Source organism: Salmo trutta, chromosome 14, assembly GCF_901001165.1.
Source record: "Salmo trutta chromosome 14, fSalTru1.1, whole genome shotgun sequence".
Classification (NCBI taxonomy): Eukaryota; Metazoa; Chordata; class Actinopteri; order Salmoniformes; family Salmonidae; genus Salmo; species Salmo trutta.
Genome location: NC_042970.1, coordinates 32,004,329 through 32,031,874, shown reverse-complemented (window position 1 = coordinate 32,031,874; position 27,546 = coordinate 32,004,329). Strand labels below are relative to the sequence as shown.

The window sequence follows — 27,546 nt, the reverse complement described above, 5'->3', positions numbered from 1 at the left end:
GTTTGAATAAATGTGTGTGTATGCGTGTGGGTGTGACAGAAAAAAATGTGTGGGTGTGAGACAGAAGAAATGAGTGTGAGAGAGAGGCAACAAACCCAGATGGCACAGATTCCTCTGCCCAACGGATGTATACGTGATGCATCGGGAAGATGCAGTTTAGATATCGTTTGCTAATTGGCAAGACGTCTCAGATGTATTTAGAATATCTACATTCTATATTCTACATCGTTTATACGTCGGCCAGGCATCAAAGTCCAGAACAGACTATGGGAGACGCACATTACAACATAGAGCAATGGCTACATGGAACTCTATTCCACATCAGGTAACTGATGCAAGCAGTAGCATCAGATTTAAAAAACTGATAGAAATACAGCGGGGACTGTGAAGAGACACACACACAGGCACAGACACATGCTCGCTCATACACATGATAAGACATGCACTCTACATACACGTACACATGGATTTTGTATTGTAGACATGTGGTAGTAGAGTAGTGGCCTGAGTAGTGGCCTGAGTAGGTCAGTTAGGATCACCACTTTATTTTAAGAATGCCAGAATAATAGTAGAGAGAATGATTTATTTCAGCTTTTATTTCTTTCATCACATTCCCAGTGGGTCAGAAGTTTACATACACTCAATTAGTATTTGGTAGCATTGCCTTTAAATTGTTTAACTTGGGTCAAACGTTTCGGGTAGCCTTCCACAAGCTTCCCACAATAAGTTGGGTGAATTTTGGCCCATTCCTCCTGACAGAGCTGGTGTAACTGAATCAGGTTTGTAGGCCTCCTTGCTCGCACACATTTTTTCAGTTCTGCCCACAGATTTTCTATAGGATTGAGGTCAGGGCTTTGTGATGGCCACTCCAATACCTTGACATTGTTGTCCTTAAGCCATTTTCCACAACTTTGGAAGCATGCTTGGGGTCATTGTCCATTTGGAAGACCCATTTGCGACCAAGCTTTAACTTCCTGACTGATGTTTTGAGATGTTGCTTCAATATATCCACATAATTTTCCTACCTCATGATGACATCTATTTTGTGAAGTGCACCAGTCCCTCCTGCAGCAAAGCACCACCACAACATGATGCTGCCACCCCCGTGCTTCACGATTGGGATGGTGTTCTTCGGCTTGCAGCCCCCCCTTTTTCCTCCAAACATAACGATGGTCATTATGGCCAAACAGTTCTATTTTTGTTTCATCAGACCAGAGGACATTTCTCCAAAAAGTACAGTCTTTGTCCCCATGTGCAGTTGCAAACCGCAGTCTGGCTTTAATATGGCGGTTTTGGAGCAGTGGCTTCTTCCTTGCAGAGCGTCCTTTCAGGTTATGTCGATATAGGAATCGTTTTACTGTGGATATAGGTACTTTTGTACCTGTTTCCTCCAGCATCTTCACAAGGTCCTTTGCTGTTGTTCTGGGATTGATTTGCACTTTTCGCACCAAAGTCGTTCATCTTTAGGAGACAGAACGCGTCTCCTTCCTGAGAGGTATGACGGCTGCGTGGTACCATGGTGTTTATACTTGCATACTATTGTTTGTATGGCACCTAAAGACTCTCAGACAATGAGAAACAAGATTCTCTGGTCTGATGAAACCAATATTGAACTCTTTGGCCTGAATGCCAAGCGTCACGTATGCAGGAGACCTGGCACCATACCTACGGCAAAGCATGGTGGTGGCAGAATCATGCAATGGGGATGTTTTTCAGCGGCAGGGACTGGTAGACTAGTCAGGATCGGGGGAAAGATGAACGGAGCAAATTACAATAGAGATCCTTGATGAAAACCTGCGCCAGAGGGCTCAGGACCTCGGACTGGGGCGAAAGTTCACCTTTCAACAGGACAACAACCCTAAGCACACAGCCAAGACAACGCAGGAGTGGCTTCGCAAGAAGTCTCTGAATATCACTGAGTGGCACAGCCAGAGCTCGGACTTAAACCTGATCTAACATTTCTGGAGAGACCTGAAAATAGTTATGCATCAACGCTCCCCATCCAACCTGACAGAGCTTGAGATTATCTGCAGAGAAGAATGGGAGAAACTGCCCAAATACAGGTGTGCCAAGCTAGTAGTGTCATACCCAAGAAGACTCGAGGCTGTAATCGCTGCCAAAGGTGCTTCAACAAAGTACTGAGTAAAGGGTCTGAATACTTTCCTGCGTTGTCTTGGCTGTGTGCTTGTCCTGAGCGCTCTGGAGCAGGTTTTCATCAAGGATCTATGTACTTTCTCAGTTCAATGTACAGTCACTTGATCATAATATGGATGACCTCCGAACTCAGATTTGCTACCAATGGGACTCGATTAACTGCAATATTCTCTGCTTTTCTGAAACATGTCTTTCGGACAAGATACTCCCCATGGCTATCCAACTCAATGGATTTTCTATTCGCCAAGCGGACAGGACAGTAGAGTAAGGGAAATTGAGAGGGGAGAGGTTTGCCTCTTCATCAACAACTAATGGTGTGCTGAATCGAGCGCAGTGGTAGTCTCGACTCATTATTCACCCGTCTTGGAATATCTGATGGTCAAAAGCCGAAACCTTCTACCTCCCAAGGGAGTTTTCAGTTGTTATCATGACTGTTGTATACATTCCACCTCAGGACAAGATATATAACAAGCTGGCACTTAACAAACTGTATGAGGCTATAAACAAGCAGGAAAACTTACATCTGGAGGCTGCCTTTCTTGTCACCGGCTATTTTAATTCTGCATCATTAAGACATGTGATGCCCAACTTCCATCAACACGTCTCTTTCACCACTATTGTCAATAAAGTCCTAGACCACTGTTGCTCTACCAACAAGCAAGCATACAAGATCCTCCCTCATCCACCATTCAGCAAATCAGATCATGAGTCCATACTCCTGCTTCCTGTTAACAAGCAAAATGAAGACAGCTTGATACCCTGATGAAGACAGCTTGGCTGTCGAAACGTTGGATATAACATTTTTGCATCTGAGCTCCTAGAGTGTGCGGCTCTCCCTTATTTTCAAACAAGCAGAAGCAGTACCTGTGACTCACTCTGTTGATAAATGTTCATCATAATCAGAGATTATGCTACACGACTGCTTTGCTAGGGGAGTTTATGTTCCGAGACTCCACCGATAACATAGACGAGCTAACCACCTCCGTCACTGGCTTCATAAGGAAATGCATTGCTGATATTGTCCCCACAGTGAAGGTTCTCTGCTTCCCCAATCAAAAGCTCTGGATTAATACAAAAATTGGCACTAAACTAAAGGACAGGGCTACCACACACAAGGCTATCGCAGACAACCCTGAAGCTACGGCCAACGACAGGAACAAGTACAAGTAGTCCTCAGCAGAGTCATAAAATGAGCAAAAGAACAATATAGGAGTAAAGTAGAATCACACACCACACACTCTTATGCCCGTTGCATGTGGGAAGGGTTACAGTCTATTACGAATTGCAGAGGAAGATACATCCGTGATCTGCCCAACGATGTCTCTATTCCAGATTAACTCAATGCATTTTATACACGCTTTGACAATAACAACACGTACCGTGCTTGCGGGCCACACCGACCCAGAGGACAGGGTGATCTCACTCTCCGAGGCCGATGTGAGTAAGGTCTTTAATCAGGTCAACATTCGCAAGGCCTCTGGCCAGACGATATTCCAGTGAGCGTTCTCAGAGCATGCGCAGATCAGCTGGCAGGCATATTCACAGAAATGTTCAACCTCTCTTTGTCCCAGTCTGACTACCATCATTCCTGTTCCTAAGAACTCTAAAGCTTCATGCCACAATGACTAACGCCCTGTAGCACTCACATCTGTAATCATGAGGTGCTTTAAAAGGAAGGTTATGGTACACATCACCACCATCACCCCAGACACCCTAGACCAAGTTCAATTTGCATACCGCCCCAACAGATCCATAGATGATGCAATCTCAATTGCACTCCACACTGACCTCACCCACCTAGATAAGAGGAATACCTATGTGAAAATACTGTTCACTGACTACAGCTCAGCGTTCAACACCATTGTCCCCTCCAAGATCAGCACCAAGCTTAGGACCCTGTGACTAGACCCCTCCCTCTGAAACTGGATCCTGGACTTACAGTCGGGCCGTTCCCAGATGGTGATGGTAAGCAACATCACCTCTGCTACGCTGACCCTCAACACGGCGGCTCCACACGGGTGTGTGCTTAGTCCCTTCCTGTACTCCCTATTTACCCACGACTGCATGGCCACGCACGACTCCAACACCATCGTCAAGTTTGCTGATGACACAACGGTGTAGGCCTGATCACCGGTGACAATGAGACAGCCTACAGGCAGGAGGTCAGTGACCTGGCAGTGTGGTGCCTGGACAACAACATCTCTCTCAACGTCAGTAAGACCAAGGAGCTGATTGTGGACTACAGGAAAGGGGGGGGGCTAGCATGCCCCCATCCACATTGACGGGGCTGCAGTGGAGTGGGTCGAGAGCTTCAAGGTCTTCAGTGTCCAAATCACTAAGGACTTTAAATGGTCCACTTGCACGCGCACGGTCATGGTATGTTAACAGTACTGCCGCATGGTGCTACAGAGATTGGTGCGGACAGCCCAGTACATCACTGGGGCAGAGGTCCCTGCCATCCAGGACCTCTATATCAGGCGGTGTGAACGGAAGGCCTGGAAAATTGTTAAAGACTCCAGCCACCCAAGCAATAAACTGTTCACTGTCTCTATGCACACTCCCAGGACTCTACACACTCACGCACACTGACACTCCAACACACTCCTAACATGCACACACATTTATACTGACTCTCCACACATGCAGAAACAATCATCATTTCCGCTGCTGCTTCAGTACTGTTTACCATATATCCTGATGCCTAGTCACCTTACACGTGTACAGTTGAAGTTAGAAGTTTACATACACTTAGGTTGGAAATATTAAAACTCGCTTTTCAACCACTCCACAAATTTCTTGTTAACAAATTATAGTTTTGGCAAGTCGGTTAGGACATCTACTTTGTGCATGAGACAAATAATTTTTCCAACAATTGTTTACAGACAGATGATTTCACTTATAATTCACTGTATTACAGTTTCAGTGGGTCAGAAGTTTACATACACTAAATTGACTGTACCTTTAAACAGCTTGGAAAATTCCAGAAAATGATGTCATAGCTTTAGAAGCTTCTGATAGACTAATTTACATAATTTGCGTAAATTGGAGGTGTACCTCCAATTGTGGATGTTTTTCATTGGCAACCTTCAAACTCAGTGCCTCTTTGCTTGACATCATGGGAAAATCAAAAGAAATCAGCCAAGACTTCAGAAAAAAATTGGAGACCTCTACAAGTCTGGTTCATCCTTGGGAGCAATTTCCAAACATCTGAAGGTACCACGTACCACGTAGAGATGAACGTACTTTGGTGCGAAAAGTGCAAATCAATCCCAGAACAACAGCAAAGGACCTTGTGAAGATGCTGGAGGAAACAGGTACAAAAGTATCTATATCCACAGTAAAACAAGTCCTATATTGACATAACCCGAAAGGCCGCTCAGCAAGGATGAAGCCACTGCTCCAAAACCGCCATATTAAAGCCAGACTACGGTTTGCAACTGCACATGGTGACAAAGATTGTACTTTTTGGATAAATATCCTCTGGTCTGATGAAACAAAAATAGAACTGTTTGGCCGTAATGACCATTGTTATGTTTGGAGGAAAAAGGGGGAGGCTTGCAAGCCAAAGAACACCATGACAACCGTATATATTCTTTAAGACACCACATATATAATATTAAAGAGCAATCATTTGATGCAATGCGCTGGAGTTGGCAGTGGCATACTTCATATGAATGTATAGATGAACGTATTGGATAGGTGTCTCAAGGTGGATTTAAGAACCCTCTGTTGTCACCTGGAGTAGAGTACTAAAACATTCCACCATTCAAAATACACACACACACACACACACACACACACACACACACACACACACACACACACACACACACACACACACACACACACACACACACACACCCTCTCCACTGAAAGGAAAAAGGCTGATTACGTAAAGTAAGCATCTCAAACAAACACCATGATCCCAGTTGCTTGCTTCACCCAGGATTTGCACGTCACCACCAGCTCTAAGCACCGCTAAAAGCCACCGCTTCTGAGAAAGCTGCTTCACAAATGAGACACTTACCAGAGTGTACCTAGCGTACTGTACCTACAGTATCTAACGTTACTGTAAAGACGTTCCTGCTTTTAGTTGACTCATGTGACCAAATGGGAAAGGGAATAAACAGCATCATATCTAAATTCCATTATGACCTTAGGAGGCCAGATGGCTGTTTGCTCAGAGTGCTGGGGAGATGTGCCCCTTGCTCAGGGTGGTGTGTGTGTTCATGCGCTCAACGTACAGTGTGTCATGGAGTCACCTGGAGAGGTGGGGAGTGGAAGGGAGAGGATGATTTCCAGTTTGCTTAGCTCTCTGGCTGCTGGGGTGTGTGTTGTTTGTTTATCAGTGGGTCTGTTTTCCCACTAGGCTAGCCTACTGCTGGTCTCCAGGATCTGTCGGATAGGGTAGGGTAGGTGGTGAACACACACACAGCCTGACTGTCAAATCAAATCAAAGTTTATTTGTCACGTGCGCCGAATACAACAGGTGTATGTAGACCTTACAGTGAAATGCTTACTTACAGGCTCTAACCAATAGTGTGAAAAAAAGGTATGTGTGTGTGTGTGTGTGTGTGTGTGTGTGTGTGTGTGTGTGTGTGTGTGTGTGTGTGTGTGTGTGTGTGTGTGTGTGTGTGTAGGTAAGTTAAGAAATAAAACAACAGTAAAAAGACATTTGAAAATGTGGGTATGGTTAAAGTGAATATGCATATATGATGAACAGAGAGTAGCAGTAGCGTAAAAAGAGGTGTTGGCGGGTGGTGGGACACAATGCAGATAGCCCGTTTAGTCAATGTGCGGGAGCACTGGTTGGTGGGGACAATTGAAGTAGTATGTACATCAAATCAAATCAAATGTATTTATATAGCCCTTCTTACATCAGCTGATATCTCAAAGTGCTGTACAGAAACCCAGCCTAAACCCCCAAACAGCAAGCAATACAGGTGTAGAAGCATGGTGGCTTGGAAAAACTCCCTAGAAAGGCCAAAACCTAGGAAGAAACCTATAGAGAGGAACCAGGTTATGAGGGGTGGCCTCATAAGCCAGTCCTCTTCTGGCTGTGCCGGGTGGAGATTATAACAGAACATGGCCAAGATGTTCAAATGTTTATAAATGACCAGCATGGTCAAATAATAATAATCACAGTTGTCGAGGGTGCAACAAGTCAGCACCTCAAAAGTAAATGTCAGTTGGCTTTTCATAGCCGATCATTGAGAGTATCTCTACCGCTCCTGCTGTCTCTAGAGAGTTGAAAACAGCAGGTCTGGGACAGGTAGCACGTCCGGTGAACAGGTCAGGGTTCCATAGCCGCAGGCAGAACAGTTGAAACTGGAGCAGCAGCACGGCCAGGTGGACTGGGGACAGCAAGGAGTCATCATGTCAGGTAGTCCTGAGGCATGGTCCTAGGGCTCAGGTCCTCCGAGAGAGAGAAAGAAAGAAAGAGAGAAAGAGAGAATTAGAGAGAGCATACTTAAATTTACACAGGACACCGGTTAAGACAGGAGAAATACTCCAAATATAACAGACTGACCCTAGCCCCCCCGACACATAAACTACTGCAGCATAAATACTGGAGGCTGAGACAGGAGGGGTTAGGAGACACTGTGGCCCCATCCGACGATACCCCCGGACAGGGCCAAACAGGAAGGATATAACCCCACCCACTTTGCCAAAGCACAGCCCCCACACCACTAGAGGGATATCTTCAAACACCAACTTACCATCCTGAGACAAGGCCGAGTATAGCCCACAAAGATCTTCGCCACGGCACAACCCAAGGGGGGGCGCCAACGCAAACAGGAAGACCACGTCAGTGACTCAACCCACTCAAGTGACGCACCCCTCCTAAGGACGGCATGGAAGAACACCAATAAGCCAGTGACTCAGCCCCTGTAATAGGGTTAGAGGCAGAGAATCCCAGTGGAGAGAGGGGAACCGGCCAGGCAGAGACTGCAAGGGCGGTTCGTTGCTCCAGAGCCTTTCCGTTCACCTTCACACTCCTGGGCCAGACTACACTCAATCATAGGACCCACTGAAGAGATGAGTCTTCAGTAAAGACTTAAAGGTTGAGACCGAGTCTGCATCTCTCACATGGGTAGGCAGGCCATTCCATAAAAATTGAGCTCTATAGGAGAAAGCCCTGCCTCCAGCTGTTTGCTTAGAAATTCTAGGGACAATTAGGAGGCCTGCGTCTTGTGACCATAGCGTACGTGTAGGTATGTACGGCAGGACCAAATCGGAAAGATAGGTAGGAGCAAGCCCATGTAATGCTTTGTAGGTTAGCAGTAAAACCTTGAAATCAGCCCTTACCTTAACAGGAAGCCATGAATGTATAGTTAAAGTGACTATGCATATAAGATAAACAGAGAGTAGCGGGGGGGGGGGGGGGCACACAATGCAAATACAAATAGTCCGGGTAACCATTTGGTTACCTGTTCAGGAGTCTTTTGGCTTGGGGGTAAAAACTGCTCAGAAGCCTTTTTGTCCTAGACTTGGCACTCTGGTACCGCTTGCCATGCGGTAGTAGAGAGAACAGTCTATGACTGGGGTGGCTGGAGTCTTTGACAATTTTCAGGGCCTTCCTCTGACACCGCCTGGTGTAGAGGTCCTGGATGGCAGGAAGCTTTGCCCCAGTGATGTACTGGGCCGTACGCACTACCCTCTGAAGTGCCTTGCGGTCAGAGGCCGAGCAATTGCCGTACCAGGCAGTGATGCAACCGGTCAGGATGCTCTCGATGTTGCAGCTGTAGAACCTTTTGAGGATCTCAGGACCCATGCCCTTTTAGTTTAGTTTCGTGCCCTCTTCACGACTGTCTTGGTGTGTTTGGACCATTCTAATATGTTGTTGATGTGGACACCAAGGAATTTGAAGCTCTCAACCTGCTCCACTACAGCCCCGTCAATGAGAATGGGGACGTGTTCGGTGCTCCTTTTCCTGTAGTCCACAATCATCTCCTTAGTCTTGGTTACGTTGAGGGATAGGTTGTTATTCTAGCACCACCCAGCCAGGTCTCTGACCTCCTCCCTATAGGCTGTCACGTCGTTGTTGGTGATCAGGCCCACCACTGTTGTGTCGTCAGCAGTCGTGTGTGTGTGTCTCTCTCTCTCTCTCTCTCTCTCTCTCTCTCTCTCTCTCTCTCGCTCTCTCTCTCGCTCTCTCGCGCTCTCTGTCTCTCTCTCTCTCTGTCCGGGGGACCGGACAGGTTTCAGTGGTTCAGAGTGTTCCATCCACTGGCACTTCTCTGCTCCTGTCACAGCTTTCCTTCTCACTCGACTCACTCCACTGAGCCTCCCATGTGGATATGACATATGGGCCACTTTCTTGCATTTACCACCAATTTTCCTATTCACTGACGCTCTGTGTCATCACTGGTCTCGCATACTATTTGGCGACTCAAAGGTTCAGTGTGGGGCTAGGACAGATCAAACTGAATTAATATAATTTCCCACTCCTCCCCTCTTTAATCCTCCCTCCCATCCATCAGCCCATTATAGAAATGAGTTTGTGTTGTTCACAGCAGCACGGCAGCAAGTGCTAGATGATACATTACTATAATTACAGTGGCCCATCTGAGTTCTGGGTTTAAAATGAATGGCTGCGCTTTCCTGGGAAATGTGTCGTTATTTAACGGATTGATCTTCGGTCCGTCTTACTTGACCTGTAAAAGTATGACGTGTAAAGCAGCAACTGTTTAATATAAAGAGGGGGAAAGTTGACGTAGGTGCAACCAATTTTAACAGACATAAATTTATGTAGATAAATAAACTCAAAACCCACATTTAGCAGAACAGTACGGCCATTTTCCAGCAAAGAGAACAGGGCCAAAAAAATTGCCACGTTATTAATGGTGTTACCGGCAGCACAGTCTCCTAAAAAAGGGTTGCGTCAGACGTTTAGTGTAGAGTTCTGAGTCTCAGCTTTTCTCTGGGCCCCTGAGGCCCTGTTATTATGATTACAGCTTACATCAATATGCTGACAGGACATAGTTAGATTCTGGGAGGTAGCCAAAGTGACAGCAAAAAGCCACAAAGAGCTTAAGCCTTCGCTAAGATCAGCAGAACAGAATCAAACGTTATTGTTGGGACTGCCTAATCAGAGCAGTGTGTGTGAGATCATACTGTTTCCCCTAGTCTAGAGGCTTAGTGAGCGGAATTCATTCTGTGGCGTGAGTGTGTGACAACACTTCTATTAGCCCACTAATGCTAGGCTAGGAGGACAGGATATTATGGGTAGCACCGAGTGTGTGATTATGGCTGGTTTTGGCTGTCGTGATTTACAGTACATCAGCTTCTTTTTCATCACTACAGAACAGACAGACAGTGTCTCGGTCAGTCTGCTCTTGCTGACTGTGTGCTTTCTCAAGGCCTCATTCGTCTTCCAAGAGAACCAGACTCTTCCATCTTGTCTTCTTCTGTCCTCTCAAACTGTTTTACTGTGTGCTCATCGCTCCATCTCCTGCCTCTGAATTTCTCTCACTCTTTCTCTCTTTTCCCCCCTTCATAGCCCTTCCTTTCCTCATTTTTACTGTCATTGCAATGTCTCACTGGAATCCAAATATACATTGGGATCAGCCAGTATACACCATTCTGTAAACATCAACTCCTTACCCCACTGAGAGAGAGGACGAGGTGGGCTGGGCTCATTGCAGCATGGTAACCATACTCTCTTTGAGGGCATATACAGTATGTCTAAACATAAACCACCTCCAGTATGTTTTCCCCTTTCCCCCTGTGGACTCCTTCCACGCTAGGGTTGAATATTTTCCCAGTATTTTGCAAATGTTCCATCCCGAGAATAAATCACTTTTCTCCCGGGTAACCCAGTATTTCCTGCCAAAACCAGAAGCATTATAAGGCATAGAAATAGGCCTGTCTGGATTTAATTAGAGATTTGGTCGAAAAAGCTAACCTAATGCTACCTGAGCCTGAGGAGCCATACATGAAATACATTTTATGAGCCCTACATTAAAGACATTTAATGATCCCAAGCCCAAAAAAGCCCAAATGACTGTGCCGTTATCCAATACATATATATGATATAGGCTACTGCACATTAAGCACAACATAAAAGCATAAAAGCCCATAGATGTAGCTAGCTATATGCTCTCTTGTGAAAATACATGAAACTAGCTGCAGAAGGCTAAGATTTTTGAGTGTGGACTGTTACTGTACTGTATTGTATTATAGTGCATTATATGGACTGGAATTATGGACATCATTCAAACCATGATAAAGCAGGGAGAGAACATGTGATTCTGGTGCAGCACATGTGGCCTACAAAGTTACAAGTATAGGGTAGCGAATTTGATTGACATTTTTAAATATAATAGGGCCTATTTGTATAATTAGTAGGCTGAAGTACTGTATATATGCCTTTCATAATATTTCCTCTAATGTTATTAACTTACCTTCTCTTTCTCTCTCTATTGTTGCTTCATTCCTTCCTCGCTTTCAACAGTTAAATGAAATATGTTTCATTGTCCTTATCTTCATCATTCCAATGACATCCTTGAATAATATAGAACTATAATTAGATGCAGCAGTCTTTTACTTCTCTTCAAGAAGATTGAATGGTTAAGGGTCTGAATAAATAACTGCTATAGCCTACCGCCATCGTGTATTCACTCTTCTTTCAAACTACCTGTGAGTTGTATTGGCTGCTTGTAACGGCTGTCTTTAGAGAGTGGACCAAAATGCAGCGGAGTTAGTGTTCATCGTATATTTAATGATCAAACGGACACTATACAATACAAAACAATAAACAGGCAACCAAAACAGTCCTGTCACGTTTAACACAGTAACAAGAACAATTACCCACAAACCCCAAAGGAAAAGTAGGCTCCTTATGTGTGACTCCCAATCAGCAACAACCCTCTACAGCTGTGCCTGATTGGAAGCCACACGGCCAAAATAAACGAAACAAACCAACCTACACACTTCTCTTCTGCCACGTCCTGACCCAACTACACCCTCTACTGGTCAGGACGTGACAGTACCCCCCCCTCAAAGGTGCATACCCCGAATGCACCTACACCGAAAACAATAAAAAATCCCCCCCCAAAATTCTCCCCCCTAAACAATAAGGGAGGGAAGGGAGGGTGGCTGCCGTCAACGACGGCACTGTGCTACACCCCCCCTCCCCAACCCACCTAACCTGGAGGTGGATCAGGTGCGGGACGTGGCCTCCGCTGCACCCTTGGCGTCGCCCACTTAGGTTGCGCCCCTGACCGCGCCGGAGGACTGGTGGGCGACCCTGGTTGCGCCTGGCTGGCGGGCGACTCTGGTTGCGCCGGAGGACAGGCGGACCACTCCGGCTGCGCCGAACAGGTGGGCCACTCCGGCAGATCCGGACAGGTGGCCACTCCGGCAGATCCGGACAGGTGGGCCACTCCGGCAGCTCTGGACAGGTGGGCCACTCCGGCAGCTCCGGACAGGTGGGCCACTCCGGCAGATCCGGACAGGTGGGCCACTCCGGCAGCTCCGGACAGGTGGGCCACTCCGGCAGCTCCGGACAGATGTCACCTGAGGCAGCTCTCCATACTCGTCCTGAGGTGCCTGCTGGTTGTCTGGTGAAGACTGTGCCTGCGCCCAGAAACAGGCCTCCTGCATGTCTTCCCAGCCCTGCACGTCCTGTGCCTACGCCCAGAACTAGGCCTCCTGCATGTCTTCCCATCCTGGTCAAGCCCGTGCCTCCTCCACGGACCAGTCCTCCAGTGGGTGTCCCATCCTGGTTCGTCCTGTACCTCCTCCAAGGACCAGTCCTCCGGTGGATCCCTACACCCTGGTCTCTCCTGTGCCCTACACCCTGGTCTCTCCTGTGGGCCACTCCGGCAGCTCCGGACAGGTGGGCCACTCCGGCAGCTCCGGACAGGTGGGCCACTCCGGCAGCTCCGGAAAGGTGGGCCACTCCGGCAGATCCGGACAGGTGGGCCACTCCGGCAGCTCCAGACAGGTGGGCCACTCCGGCAGCTCCGGACAGGTGGGCCACTCTGGCAGATCCGGCACGGCGGGCCACTCCGGCAGATCCGGCACGGCGGGCCACTCCGGCAGATCCGGCACGGCGGGCCACTCTGGCAGATCCGGCTCAGGATTCACCAGGCTGGTGAGACATGAAGGAGGCCTGGCTCTGGGCGCAGGCCCTGGACTCACCAGGCTGGGGAGACCCGCTGGAGGCCTGGTCTGAGGAGGCGGCACAGGAGAGACCAGGGTGTAGGGATCCACCGGAGGACTGGTCCTTGGAGGAGGTACAGGACGAACCAGGATGGGACACCCACTGGAGGACTGGTCCGTGGAGGAGGCACGGGCTTGACCAGGATGGGAAGACATGCAGGAGGCCTAGTTCTGGGCGTAGGCACAGGACGTGCAGGGCTGGGAAGACATGCAGGAGGCCTGTTTCTGGGCGCAGGCACAGTCTTCACCAGACAACCAGCAGGCACCTCAGGACGAGTATGGAGAGCTGCCTCAGGTGACATCATTTCAACGACACGCTCCGTAGGGCGAATGCCGTGCCTTATGCACCAAACTAGCAGCTCTCTCAACTCTCTCTCCTTTAATCTCCCCATGAACTCCTTCACAGTCTCTGCGTTGTACCCCTCGCTCACCTCCAATGTCAACCCGACTGGCTCTGGTTCTGACCTCGGCTCCGCCGGCTGTCCCGTGTGCCCCCCCAAAAAAAAATATTGGGGCTGCCTCTCGTGCTTGTTGCGCTCTCTCTCCTCATAATATTGCCTCTCCGCTCTCGCCGCTTCAATCTCCCACTGCGGGAGGCGATACTCCCCAGCCTGAGTCCATGGTCCCTCTCCGTCCAGTATCTGTTCCCATGTCCATGAGTCCATCAAGCTGTTCTCCTGTTGCTCCTTCCTCCTCCGCTGCTTGGTCCTGGTTTGGTGGGTAATTCTGTAACGGCTGTCTTTAGAGAGAGTGGACCAAAATGCAGCGGAGTTAGTGTTCATCGTATATTTAATGATCAAACGGACACTATACAATACAAAACAATAAACAGACAACCAAAACAGTCCTGTCACGTTTAACACAGTAACAAGAACAATTACCCACAAACCCCAAAGGAAAAGTAGGCTACTTATGTGTGACTCCCAATCAGCAACAACCCTCTACAGCTGTGCCTGATTGGAAGCCACACGGCCAAAATAAACGAAACAAACTTCTCTTCTACCACGTCCTGACCCAACTACACCCTCTACCGGTCAGGACGTGACACTGCTGTATTTAACATTTAGCAAACAAGAGCTTGTGTACCTCTTTGAATAGTCTATTGGTATAAGAAATGCAAAAAAAAAATGTCCAGCCAGCTATTCTAGTCTAGCTTTTCCTGCATGGGACTCCAAGAGCTAAGGAGCGTTTGTTAAGGAGAGAGACCAGCGGAGCAAAGGACTGTGCATATTGCACAAGAGACAGAGGCTGTAAGTTAGAAGCTTATTATGCATAACCCATCATGAATTAGCTAAATATAAGGCCAATACTGTATTTAATTTATTACCTGAATGAGGTAGGCTAGGTGTCACGTCCTGACCCTAGTAAGATGTCATTTTCTATAGTAGAGTAGATCAGGGCGTGACAGGGGGTGTTTTGTGTTTTTCTATGTTTTCTATTTCTATGTTTGAGTTCTAGGTTTTCTATTTCTATGTTGTTGTTTTTTGGGTTGATCTCCAATTGGAGGCAGCTGGTCCTCGTTGCCTCTGATTGGAGATCATATTTAAGTCGGGGTTTTTCTTCCTGGGTTTTTGTGGGTAGTTGTTTTTTTCACCTGACGGAACTGTTGTTGGTCGTTTTGTTGTTTTGTTAAAGTGTATTCATTAAAAGTAAATATGAGCACTCTACACGCTGCGCCTTGGTCCCCTTTATACGATCCGCATTACACTAGGACATCTATATATAGGACTATATATCAATCTAGAACAGGATTATCTATTTGGATGCAATTTGAATGGAGTTGATGGAAAGAGAGAGAAAGACTAGCAGAGAGTGCTCGCTCGTGCACTTATTTAAAGCAACGATATTCGAGTGACAGGTTGTTTTAAAACTCTGCAGCTGCATAAAAAGAGTCAAATCTTTACAATTAAAAAATAAGGTGACCCCCTAAAGCCAGATGGAGCTGGGTAAATTAGACGTGCATTCAGTCTTTATATTACTGTAGCATAGACTATGCTGCAGCAAATGCAGGCCTACCTGTCACGAGAAAAAAAGTTTTATTAAGTCACCCGCACAAGAAAAAGAAAGAATAAACGAACACATGAAGCTATGGAGTGTTCACAGGCAACTACACAAAACCTGAAACCAACTGGGGAGGGTGGGGGGGTGACTAGTGTTGCTGGCGGCTCCGGTGCAGGTCTTTGCCCCCGCCCAGACCACGGGTCCGGCCATGGAGCCGGGTAGAACGTCGTGCCCGTACTGGGCATCGGCGCAGAGGAGGGCCCCGGCCATGGAGCTGGGTTGGACGCCGTGCCTGGACTGGGCATCGGCGCAGAGGAAGGCTCCTGCCATGGAGCGGGACTGGACGCCGTTCCTGGACTGGGCACCGGCGCAGAGGAAGGCTCTGGCCTTGGAGCTGGACTGGACACCGTTCCTGGACTGGGCACCGGCGCAGAGTGAGGCTCCTGCCCTGGAGCAGAACTGGACGCCTTGCCTGGAAGCTCCGGACCGTTGACCCCCGCTGGAGGCTCCGGAACATTGACCGTCGCAGGAGGTTCCGGACTGTGGACCACCGCTGGAGGTTCCGTACTGTTGACCGTCGCAGGAGGTTCCGAACTGTGGACCGTCGCAGGAGGTTCCGGACTGTGGACCGTCGTAGGGAGTTCCGGACTGTGGACGGTCTGAGGAGGTTCCGGACTGTGGACCGTCGCAGGAGGTTCCGGACTGTGGACCGTCGCAGGAGGTTCTGGACTGGGGACCGTCGTAGGGAGTTCCGGACTGTGGACGGTCTGAGGAGGTTCCGGACTGTGGACCGTCGCAGGAGGTTCCGGACTGGGGACTGTCGCAGGAAGTTCCGGATTGGGGACCGTCGCAGGAGGTTCCGGACTGGGGACCGTCGCCGGAGGCTCTGGACCGAGGACCGTCGCCGGAGGCTCTGGACTGGTGACACGCACTTCAGGGCGAGTGCGAGGAGCAGGCACAGGACGTACCGGACTGGGGAGGCGCACTGGGGGCCTGATGCGTGGGGCCGGTACAGGTTGCACCGGACTGGTGACACGCTCTTCAGGGTAATTGTGGGGAGCAGGCACAGGACGTGCTGGACTGGGGAGGCGCACTGGAGGCCTGATGCGTGGGGCCGGCTGACTCAGGTGGCATCAAACATATAACACGCTCCTTAGGGCAAATGTCGTGCCTCATACACCAACACAACAACTCTCTCATTTCTCTCTCCTCCAATTTCTCCATCAACTCACTGACGGGACGGTCTCTGACTCTCTCCTTTCACTCTCCTCCAGTTTCTCTTCTCCCAGACTGGCTCTGGCTCACTCCTCGGCTCCGCCGACCACCCCGTGTGGGGCAATAAATCCTGGTAAATCTCCTGTTCCTCCTCTTCCTGTCTCTCTCTCAGTGATAAAAAAGAAATAAGAAGAAATATGCACATCCAACTTATCGGGTGCAGCTCAGGAGAACGTATCAAATGTATCCGCAACTCTGGTATGCTCCCAAGGTGATGTAATCAGACACACAAAAAAGACAACGTTTCCATCTGAGTTGGATCATGATGACCTAACGAAGATCCAACTCGGATGGAAATGTTGTATTTTGTGTGTCTGATTAAATCACCAACGCAGCATACCAGAGTTGCAGACATTCCTTTTCACTCTAAGTGATGACATCACATCGGCAGGCTGACTCGATGGCTGTCATGTATGAACTAATTTTGGATGTCTAATCAACAGTTCTCTCCATAGCTTCATTTAGAACACCTCCTACTCCCCACGGCCCACGGCCCACCCCTCTCGTTGACTATTATCTAAGCCCGCCTCAAAGCAGTACCCTTCTCTTCATCCACTGCCTTCTAATGTGCTGTAGGAAGTACACAGCAAACAAACAGATAGCGCTGCTGTAGATAAACAGTGTCCAAATACATCTCTGAAGTATCTTGTTCTTTTAGTTTGTTACTCTGTGGAGTGGGTTTCCACCTGTCACTCCCACACAGTCACAGAATGTAGTTTATTGCGTCCCAGCATGTGACTCCCTGTGCTGCATTGGTAGAAATACTTTATCGGCTTAAAACAGGAAATTGAAGCACATTTTTGTGAGGTGGAAAGGCAATATCCACCAGAGTGCTCTGTGTGGGTTAGAAAGCATTTGTTAAAGGGCCTGGTTGCTGAAGTTAGTACTACAGGGGGAAAGAGTAATGTTATTACATTAGTCTATAATTCCAAGGTATTCAAAGGAAATAACCAACAGGAAAACCTGCACTTACAATCGAGTCCAAGTGGGAGTCATCCATCATTTTTGTCGGACTCAATAACCTCAATGACTGAATAACCAAAACATATCTCTCTCTCTCTCTCTCTCTCCTCTGTAGAGTCATACTCGGTGGCGGGCAGTGAGGGCAGCATTACCCCCTCCGTTGGCTCCATAGCCCCCCAGGCCTCGGGCAGCTCCAGACCCTGCTCTCCCTCCTCCCCAGGGGGATCGCGGCACTCTGTCAGTGCCCTGAAGAAATGGCTCACCATGCCCGTCTGCAAGCTGAGTGTGGGAGGAGGGGGAGGGAAGGGGGTCAGGCAGGTCCACAGGCTGGATGGGAAGCAACCCTCTACCCATCTACCTCTCGGCCAGGCCCTAGGAAGGCCTCTGGAGCAGGGGGAGAACTACACTATCCTCCCCTGCACTGATGGAGACCTGGTGAGGCTTCACTCTCTACTATAGTATAATTGCCTTCATTTTGCTGGACCCCAGGAAGAGTAGCTGCTGCCTTGGCAGCAGCTAATGGGGATCCATAATAAATACAAATACAAAATATAGCCTGGGAATCCACATGGGGTTTCTATAATACTGCAGTGTATGGTTTTAGTTACATCACCTGTTCAGGACAAACTCCTGGCTCTACCAATGACAATATGCATGCCGAAGTAACCAGAATATGTTAAGTGTGTTTGTGTGTGTTATATTGTGTATGTTGTGTGATGCGCAGGGGTGGAACGATGGTCTGGTGAGTCCATCAGCGTACTCTCCAGCACACACCCTCTGCCACAGCTACCTATCTGACCTGCTGCAGAACAGGGACACACACAGTCTGGTGAGGATTACACACACACACACACACACACACACACACACACACACACACACACACACACACACACACACACACACACACACACACACACACACACACACACACACACACACACACACACACACACACACACACACACATTGAGCAGACAGTGGACACTGCAGTCCTTTGTTAGAGCTCTCTGTACTCAAAGACTGATTCTGTGTTGGTTGAGAGAACAGAGAGAGAGACTACAGCTGTCAGACCACTCATGTCCCTGTTAGTCAAGCACTGGCACTGAGGCTGAAAGAACTCCCTTTGAAACCCCCATTAATATTTAATAAGGAGGGAGGGAAAGAGGGGAGAGAGAGAGAGAGAGAGAGAAAGAGGGAGGGAGAGAGAGAAAGAAAGAGAGAATCCTGACCCACAGAGGAAGCGAAGGAGAATGGACCATAGTAAAGTCAGAAACAACAAGTCTCTCCTCATGTAACCTGGGCAACCGCTTATTGATTAACGCAACAAAAGAATAGGAAATTAGAGCATGAACATTCAAACAGATCACATAAGCAATGCTAGAGTCATCAACCAAACCAGAGGAGAATTCTAATGTTTATCAAACAAAACAATTTCTCCCACAAATACAGTCTGGGAATGCTGTACAGTATATTCAGTGTATTTGGCTCGACTTCACCCAAACCTTAACTTCCAAGAACAAATTTGCCTTCTCAATCATTGTACACATGCACACAAACACACACAAATACACACTCTGTCCCTCTATCTCTAAACAGGAGAAACCTGTCGACCACCTTCCCAGTAGGCAAAATTACATTTTAGGTGCTGAATGAAAGGTGAAAAAACATCCTTTCCAGATGTCAAAAATACGTATTCTCCAGATGTCGAAAATAAAGTACCAGTCAAAAGTTTGGACACACCTACTCATTCCAGGGTTTTTCTTTATTTTGACTATTTTCTACATTGTAGAATAATAGTGAAGACATCAAAACTATGAAATAACACATATGGAATCAGTAGGAGTTTGCAAAGCTGTCATCAAGGCAAAGGGGTGGCTACTTTCAAAAATCTCAAATCTCAAATATATTTAGATTTGTTTAACACTTTTTTGGTAACTACATTACTTTTTTGGTTACTACATGTGTTATTTCATGATTTTGGTGTCTTTACTATTATTCTACAATGTAGAAAATAGTAAAAATAAAGAAAAACCCTTTAATGAGTAGGCGTGTCCAAACTTTTGACTGGTACTGTATGTATTTTACGGATGTTGAACTCAGGTGAATTTTAGGTGTTGGATGAAAGTTGAAAATACTTATTTTTCGGTCATTTATTCTATGGCCAAATTGCAAATACATTCTCAATTAAGTAAAAATTATATCATAATCATTTTTCAAGCCTCTTAATACAGGTAAGAGGAGCCAACTAAATATTGCAACAGAATATTTATTATTGCTCCCATTTGTCCCATGCACTTAAGTTAGTTTTTTCAAAAGCTTTAAAACTGACAGCGATGATGTTCAAAATAGTCAAGTCCACAGACTAAATCAACAGACCACTTCAACTACAATAACATTCTCTGTAATGGTTACATATTTATTTTCATGCTATGACTGTGATACATTAATTGAATGCACTGACTGTACTGTAAGTTGCTCAGGATAAGAGCGTCTACTGAATGACCAAAATGTAATTGTAAAAAAAAAAGAAAGCCTGCTGGGTATTATTGGAATGAGCTCCGCCCCCAAACAAGTACACATTTTGGTTGGTGTGGACCAGATCCAAGTCTGAACAAATCATAGACTTCTAGACTATGTTTCACAAGTTTGAACATCACAGTACTGTACTGCACTGTTTAGTACAGTGGAGAATAGTAGAGAACAGTACAGTACGGTATGGTTCGGTACAGGAAAGGACAGTAATTTAATTCAGTACAGTAGAGTACAGTGCAGTATTGTTTAATTCAGTAGAGTACAGTACAGTAGAGTTTAATTCAGTAGAGTAGAGTACAATACAGTTTAGTTCAGTAGAGTACATTAAAGTAAAGTAGGGTACAATACAGTACACCATACTTTATTTTTGTTTACTATACTGTGCTCTACTATATTGTACTGTAGTGTACTATACTCAACTTTTCTTTACTGTACTGTGTACTGTACTGTAATGTACTGTATTCTGTATGTTTGGACCGAATATAGGCCGGTCCAGACCAGACGTCTGTGGACATTGAAAGCAATGCCGGTCCAGACTGGACCAAACCTGAACCAATTATATATGTCTATGTTTGGGCCAAATATAGGCCAGTCCGGACTGGACGTTTGTTGACGTTGAAATCAAGCCCGGTCCAGACTGCACCAAAAAAAGACAACCAAAAGACGTTGCCATCTGTAAATGCTTGGTGGGTTAAAACTAACCCAGCTATCACATAATGTTCTGAGAACCATATGTTTCTTAGAGCTTGGTGAGAGAGCGGTTGTCCTATGGTTATTTGGCATACAACCTTCCCACAACATTCTGGAAGGGGTGCATGATAGTTGCTTGGCTTTGGAACATTCTCAACCATTCTCAGAACGTTAATAAAACCTCCCAGGAAAACTTTCAGGGAACCATAGTATAAAATTCTCTGAACCACCATATAACAAAAAATGTACCTTCCCAGAACAAGCAAAATGTTCACTTTGGTTCTAAGAACGTTTAAAAAACATAATCTTTTTACCGGGCAGGAAACGTATATCTTCGTCTCCACAACCAATGGGAACCCAAAAACGTACATTCCCACAACTTCCAAGAAACCAAATGTGATAGCTGGGAAACAACCTTTAGAAAGCCATTGCCCAGTGGGATCAATAGTGTAGGCTATTCCAGGCCGCATTTGGAAGTGATCAAGTAGCGAGGCAGCAGTCAGCCGCGGACAGCCTGTTGCCTCCACAGATTCACTGGAGAGCTGAAAACAGGGTCAGGGCTGGGGGTGAATGGCTGGAGGGGCGGATGGAGTGGGGTTAGTAGAGTAGAGGTCCGTGGAAGACTATGGTGTGGGGTTAGAGTAAGGGCCTACAGGGATGCTGGGTAGAACAGGGGTAGGGAGCAGACCTAGGGGCAGAGAGAGGTGGAGGGAGGAGAAGTGGGTAATTGTGGATAGAACAGAAACCAGGGAAGGCTGGGAGGCTGTCAAGGGAAGGAAAGAGGGAGGTAAAGGAGGAGCTCAGAATAGGGTGTTTTGGATTAGTCAAGATCAGGCTTGGAGAGACTGGAGAATTCAGAGGAAGGAAGTAGAGGAACTAGAGGGAGGCTTTAGGAAGTGATAGGGGGACTAGGCCAGGGCTAGAAATGTCTACTCACTCACTCCTTCCTCTTAACTCTTACCAGAACTCCACAGTTTACACAACAGCACAATCTGACCACTGAAACTCTCCATGGCTCAGGATGGTCAATAAATATGTGAATCTTTAGGGCTCTCATCACTGCCCTACCTTTACCTCCCTTCCACGGTCAGCAGAGACGTCACCGGGCTGAGCAGCCATGAATAGGCTGCTTCAGTAGGTCCATCAGGAGCTCTGCCATCCATAAAACAGATTAGGTACTGGTGAATAGATCTACTGTCTGTGGGCTGCCTGTCAGTGGTAACATTAGGATATGAGGAAGCATGAGCCAAATGCACTACGGACATTATGGACATCAGCGCCCATTTGAGTGTGTGTGTGTGTGTGTGTGTGTGTGTGTGTGTGTGTGTGTGTGTGTGTGTGTGTGTGTGTGTGTGTGTGTGTGTGTGTGTGTGTGTGTGTGTGTGTGTGTGTGTGTGTGTGTGTGTGTGTGGAAGTTTGGGATGTTTATCATGATTGGTCACTGAGAAGGTGGAAGTGATGGAAGGAGGACTTTGCCCAGCATTGAAAAACTGATTAAATGAGAGAAAGAAAAGGAGAACATGAGATAGAGTGAGAGGGCATGTGAGCTAACGTACGGGATACGGGAGCGTGAGGGAGGACGAAGGGGGACAGCACAAGGCCAGAAGAGAGAGAGTGCTTGTCCATTAACTGACTGAATGGGAGGATTAGTGTAGTGTGGTAGAGAGAGGGATTGAGTGGTGGTGCAAATAAATACAGAGGCGGTTTAGAAACATAAGATTCTTATTCCTATTCTGAGAAGATCCTGTGTTTGAGGTGAAGACTCCCACTATTTCAGCCTGATATCACCTAGGCCAGTGTTCCCTAACTTGTAGCCCTGGACAAGTACACTTGTCAACTAATCATCAAGTCCTCAATGAGTTGAATCATGTGACTTTGTCTGGGTCTACAACAAAAATGTACAGTGCATTCGGAGTGTATTCAGACCCCTTCCCTTTTTCCACACTTTGTTACATTACAGCCTTATTCTAAAATGGATTAAATAAAATAAAAAATCTCAGCAATCTACACACAATACCCCGTCATGACAAAGTGAAAATAGGTTTTTAGAAATGTTTGCAAATGTAGGAAAAATGTAAAAAAATTAAAAGAAAAAAAGAAACCTGCACACTGCTCTTGATAGTATTACTGCTCTTTAATAAGCTTTACGTATCGGTACAGCGTTGTACCCAATGATTTATGAAAACTTGCTTGATGGGTCGATGTCCTCATTGAGGTTTTACAGACGTATTTAATACGTTTTATGTACACACTTTAGAATATTTATGAAATGCACATTGTTATATTTGGTAACCCTTACTTATTTTCCCTCGACTCCAACACGATTCGATGCATTGAACAGATGTGGGTGGAGCTATGGCTACATAAGGGTGCTAATTTTATAAAACTCACAAAAGCTCTGACGAAGGCCTTTAAGCTGATACGTAAAGCTTATTAAAGAGCAGTGATACAGCTTATTAAAGAGCAGTGATACAGCTTATTAAAGAGCAGTGATACAGCTTATTAAAGAGGGCTGAGCTGTAGTCGATGAACAGCATTCTTACATAGGTATTCCTCTTGTCCAGATGGGTTTGGGCAGTGTGCAGTGTGATTGCGATTGCGTCATCTGTGGACCTATTGTAATCAAATTGGAGTGGGTCTAGGGTATCAGATAGGGTGGAGGTAATATGATCCTTGGCTAGTCTCTCAAAGCACTTCATGATGACGGAAGTGAGTGCTACGGGGCGATAGTCATTTAGCTCAGTTACCTTAGCTTTCTTGGGAACAGGAACAGTGGTGGCCCTCTTGAAGCATGTGGGAAAAGCAGACTGAGATAGGGATTGATTGAATATGTCCGTAAACACACCAGCCAGCTGGTCTGCGCATGCTCTGAGGACGCGGCTAGGGATGTCATCTGGGCCGGCAGCCTTGCGAGGGTTAACACGTTTTAATGTTTTACTCACGTTGGCTGCAGTGAAGGAGAGGCCGCAGGTTTTGGGAGCGGGCCGTGTCGGTGGCACTGTTTTGTCCTCAAAGCGAGCAAAGAAGTTGTTTAGTTTGTGTGGGAGCAAGACATCGGGGTCCGCGATGGGTCTGGTTTTCTTTTTGTAGTCCGTGATTGACTGTAGACCCTGCACATACCTCTCGTGTCTGAGCCGTTGAATTGCGACTCTATACTGACGCTTAGCTTGATTGATTGCCTTGCGGAGGGAATAGCTACACTGTTTGTATTCGGTCATGTTTCCGGTCGCCTTGCCCTGATTAAAAGCAGTGGTTTGCACTTTCAGTTTTGCGCGAATGCTGCCATTAAGGTTTTAATTGTCGCCGTGGGTACAACATCACCGATGCACTTGCTAATAAACTCGCTCACCGAATCAGCGTATACATCAATGTTGTTGTTCGACACTATCCGGAACATATCCCAGTCCATATGATTGAAGCAATCTTGAAGCATGGAATCAGATTGGTCGGACCAGCATTGAACAGACCTGAGCATGGGCGTTTCCTGTTTTAGTTTCTGTCTATAGGTTGGGAGCAACAAAATGGCGTCGTGGTCAGATTTGCCGAAAGGAGGGCGAGAGAGGGCTTTTTATGAGTCGCGGAAGTTAGAGTAGCAATGATCCAGAATTTTTCCAGCCCGGGTCGCGCATTCGATATGCTGATAAAATCTAGGAAGCCTTGTTTTCAGATTAGCCTTGTTAAAATCCCCAGCTACAATAAATGCAGCCTCAGGATATGTGGTTTCCAGTTTACATAGAGTCCAATGAAGTTCTTTCCGGGCCGTCAATGTGTCTGCTTGGGGGGGATGTACACGACTGTGATTATAATCGAAGAGAATTCTCTTGGTAGATAATGCGGTCGGCATTTGATTGTAAGGAATTCTAGGTCAGGTGAACAAAAGGACTTGAGTTCCTGTATGTTGTTATGATCACATCACGATTCGTTAATCATACGGCATACACCCCGCTCTTCTTCTTACCAGAGAGATGTTTGTTTCTGTCGGCGCAATGCTTGAAGAAATCAGGTGGCTGTACCGACACTGATAACGCATCCCGAGTGAGCCATGTTTCCGTGAAACAGAGAATGTTACAATCTCTGATGTCTCTCTGGAAGGCAACCCTTGCTCGGATTTTGTCTACCTTGTTGTCAAGAGACTGGACATTGGCTAGTAGTATACTCGGGAGCAGTGGGCAATGTGCCCGTCTACGGAGCCTGACCAGTAGACCGCTCCGTCTGCCCCTTCTGCGGCGCCGTTGTTTTGGGTTGCCGGCTGGGATCCGATCCATTGTCCTGGGTGGTGGACCAAACAGAAGATCCGCTTCGGGAAAGTCGTATTCCTGGTCGTAATGTTGGTACATTGACGTTGCTCTTATATCCAGTAGTTCCTCCCGGCTGTATGTAATAAGACTTAAGATTTCCTGGGGTAACAGTGTAAGAAATAATACATAAAAAAAAACAAAATACTGCATAGTTTCCAAAGAACGCAAAGCGAGGCGGCCATCTCTGTCGGCGCCGGATGTAGAGTGACACTCTGACAGAGCTCCTTCCAGTGGCCAGACGAAAGCCACCCCTCAGTAAAAGGCACATGATAGTCTGCTTGGAATTTGCCAAAAGGCCCCTAAAGGACTCTCAGACCATGAGAAACAAAATTCTCTTGTCTGCTGAAACCAAGATGGAACTCTTTCAGTTTAAAATGTTTAATACATTTGCAAAACATTCTAAAAACCTGTTTTTGCTTTGTCATTATGGTGTATTGTGTGTAGATTGATAAAGGATTTATATTTTATTTTATCAATGTAATGTAAGAAAATTTTGAAAAAGTCAAGGTGTTTCCAAATGCACTGTATGCTGTTGGGTGTACTGGACTGGAGTTTGGAAACAATGACCTAGGGAACCCCTTTCTGGCACACAAAATGTACCCCTCGTTCTCCCTCTGCGTATCTGACTATTTGACTCTTTTCATCATTTCTCTTTCACCACCTCCCTCACTCTCTCCAGTACATGTACAACTCTAAAATAACTTCAGCAGTTTCAGTAAAAAGGAGAGAGGGAGAGAGAAAAATTAATAGAGGGAGAGAGATGGAAAAACGCTTATTGCTATCGGATTACTGGGGGTTTGGAGTGGCACAGCAGGCAGTATTTTTCCGAGAGGATAAGTAGTGAGGAGTCTCCCTCCTGGAACAGCCCACAGGGTGCTGGCCTTTTCCTAAGGAATCTCCCTCCTGGAACAGCCCACAGAATGCTGTCCTTTTCCTGAGGAGTCTCCCTCCTGGAACAACCCACAGGGTGCTGGCCTTGTCCTGCACTCTCCCTATTTCCTCGCTCACATTCCCATGGACGTCTGCTTCCTGGATTAGGAACCAGCCGCCAGCCGCAGATGAGGTCCAGTTAATGAAGGGTCTGTTTTTTGGTCGGTCTGTTGGTCTGTCTGTCGGTCGGTCGGTCGGTCGGTCTGGCCTGGGCTCTATGCTCTCTTTGTACAGCAGACATATGCATATAGTCAATGGACCTGGAGTGAATACATGAGCTCACCTCTCCACCCTCTGCTTTCAGAATCATCAATCTTCCACCATTCTCTCGGAAGAAGATGGCTCCTCTCTGATTGATGACTCAACCAGCCAATGGTCAGCCACAATGGACAGTGAAGAGGACAGGAGGAGTGCCTTAGAGAAGAGCATGTAGGTGCTGGTAACCTCCACATCAACCCACACTGTGTCCAGTCTTCATAGGCACTATCCTATTAATGGACTGGACTGTCAGTTTTCCACCACAGTATAATGCAGCATCTGAGTACTCCTGCTGCTTCAGCCATTAAGTCTCTGGTTGCGCCCCAACTGGAACTCTATTCCCTACACAGTGCACTCCTTGTTAAAAGTAGCACACTACGTATAGGGAATAGGGTGCAATTTGGGGCGCAATTCCTATGATGATAAGAGCTAACGGTGTGATGAAAGTGCAGGTTCCACTCTGGGAGAACCCCATCCCTCACTGTTATGAGAGAAGTCACACTGTTTAATGGCTGCCCTCTATTACTGCAGCCAACTCTCTCTCTCTCTCTCTCTCTCTCTCTCTCTCTCTCTCTCTCTCTCTCTCTCTCTCTCTCTCTCTCTCTCTCTCTCTCCCCCCCCCCTTTCCCCCAGATATGTGCTGACAGAGCTGATAGAGACAGAGAAGATGTATGTTGACGACCTGGGATTCATAGTAGAGGTGTGTGACAAATCTATCATCTACCATGTTTGATGCGGACACCTTTATTAGTTATTTGTATGATAGAAAGTACACTTCAAGTCTCCTTTTTGTGTTATTTCATAGCAGTTGCCCTATTTTCTCTACCATATACACAATGATGACTAGAGCCAGATGCTCTTCTGTGAAGTAGCAGTATTTTCCTTCCTGCGGTGGTGTGTGTGACCCCTGAGCACTGATCTATGCATGTATGTGTGTATGTGTGTCTCCTCTGCTCTGCCCAGGGCTACATGGCCAGCATGGCCAGTCAGGGGATCCCAGAGGACATGAAGGGCAAAGACAAGATAGTGTTCGGGAACATTCACCAGATCTATGACTGGCATAAAGAGTAGGTCTCGTGTGTGTGTGTGTGTGTGTGTGTGTGTGTGTGTGTGTGTGTACGTGTACGTGTACGTGCTGTACCTGTATACGTGTACACTGAGCACCCTTGATGTGAAGTGTTTCCTGTTTTGGAGTGCACACTGAGACTGGAGCATGTTTATCAGCACTATCACATGAGTCTTATTCTGTCACACTGAATCCACATGGCTGTGT

At 46.8% G+C, this 27,546-nt stretch overlaps 1 protein-coding gene across 1 annotated transcript in view; it reads left to right on the top strand.

The window, feature by feature from the left end:
* The window catches only part of LOC115207834 (rho guanine nucleotide exchange factor 25), a 55,894-nt gene that overhangs the window by 13,536 nt on the left and 14,812 nt on the right, over nt 1-27,546 (top strand). Inside the window, exons 2-6 of the mRNA XM_029775333.1 lie at nt 17,678-17,997; nt 18,287-18,391; nt 26,320-26,444; nt 26,907-26,973; nt 27,237-27,340. Coding sequence (XP_029631193.1) covers nt 17,678-17,997; nt 18,287-18,391; nt 26,320-26,444; nt 26,907-26,973; nt 27,237-27,340 — 721 coding nt within the window. The remainder of the gene's footprint in view (nt 1-17,677; nt 17,998-18,286; nt 18,392-26,319; nt 26,445-26,906; nt 26,974-27,236; nt 27,341-27,546) is intronic.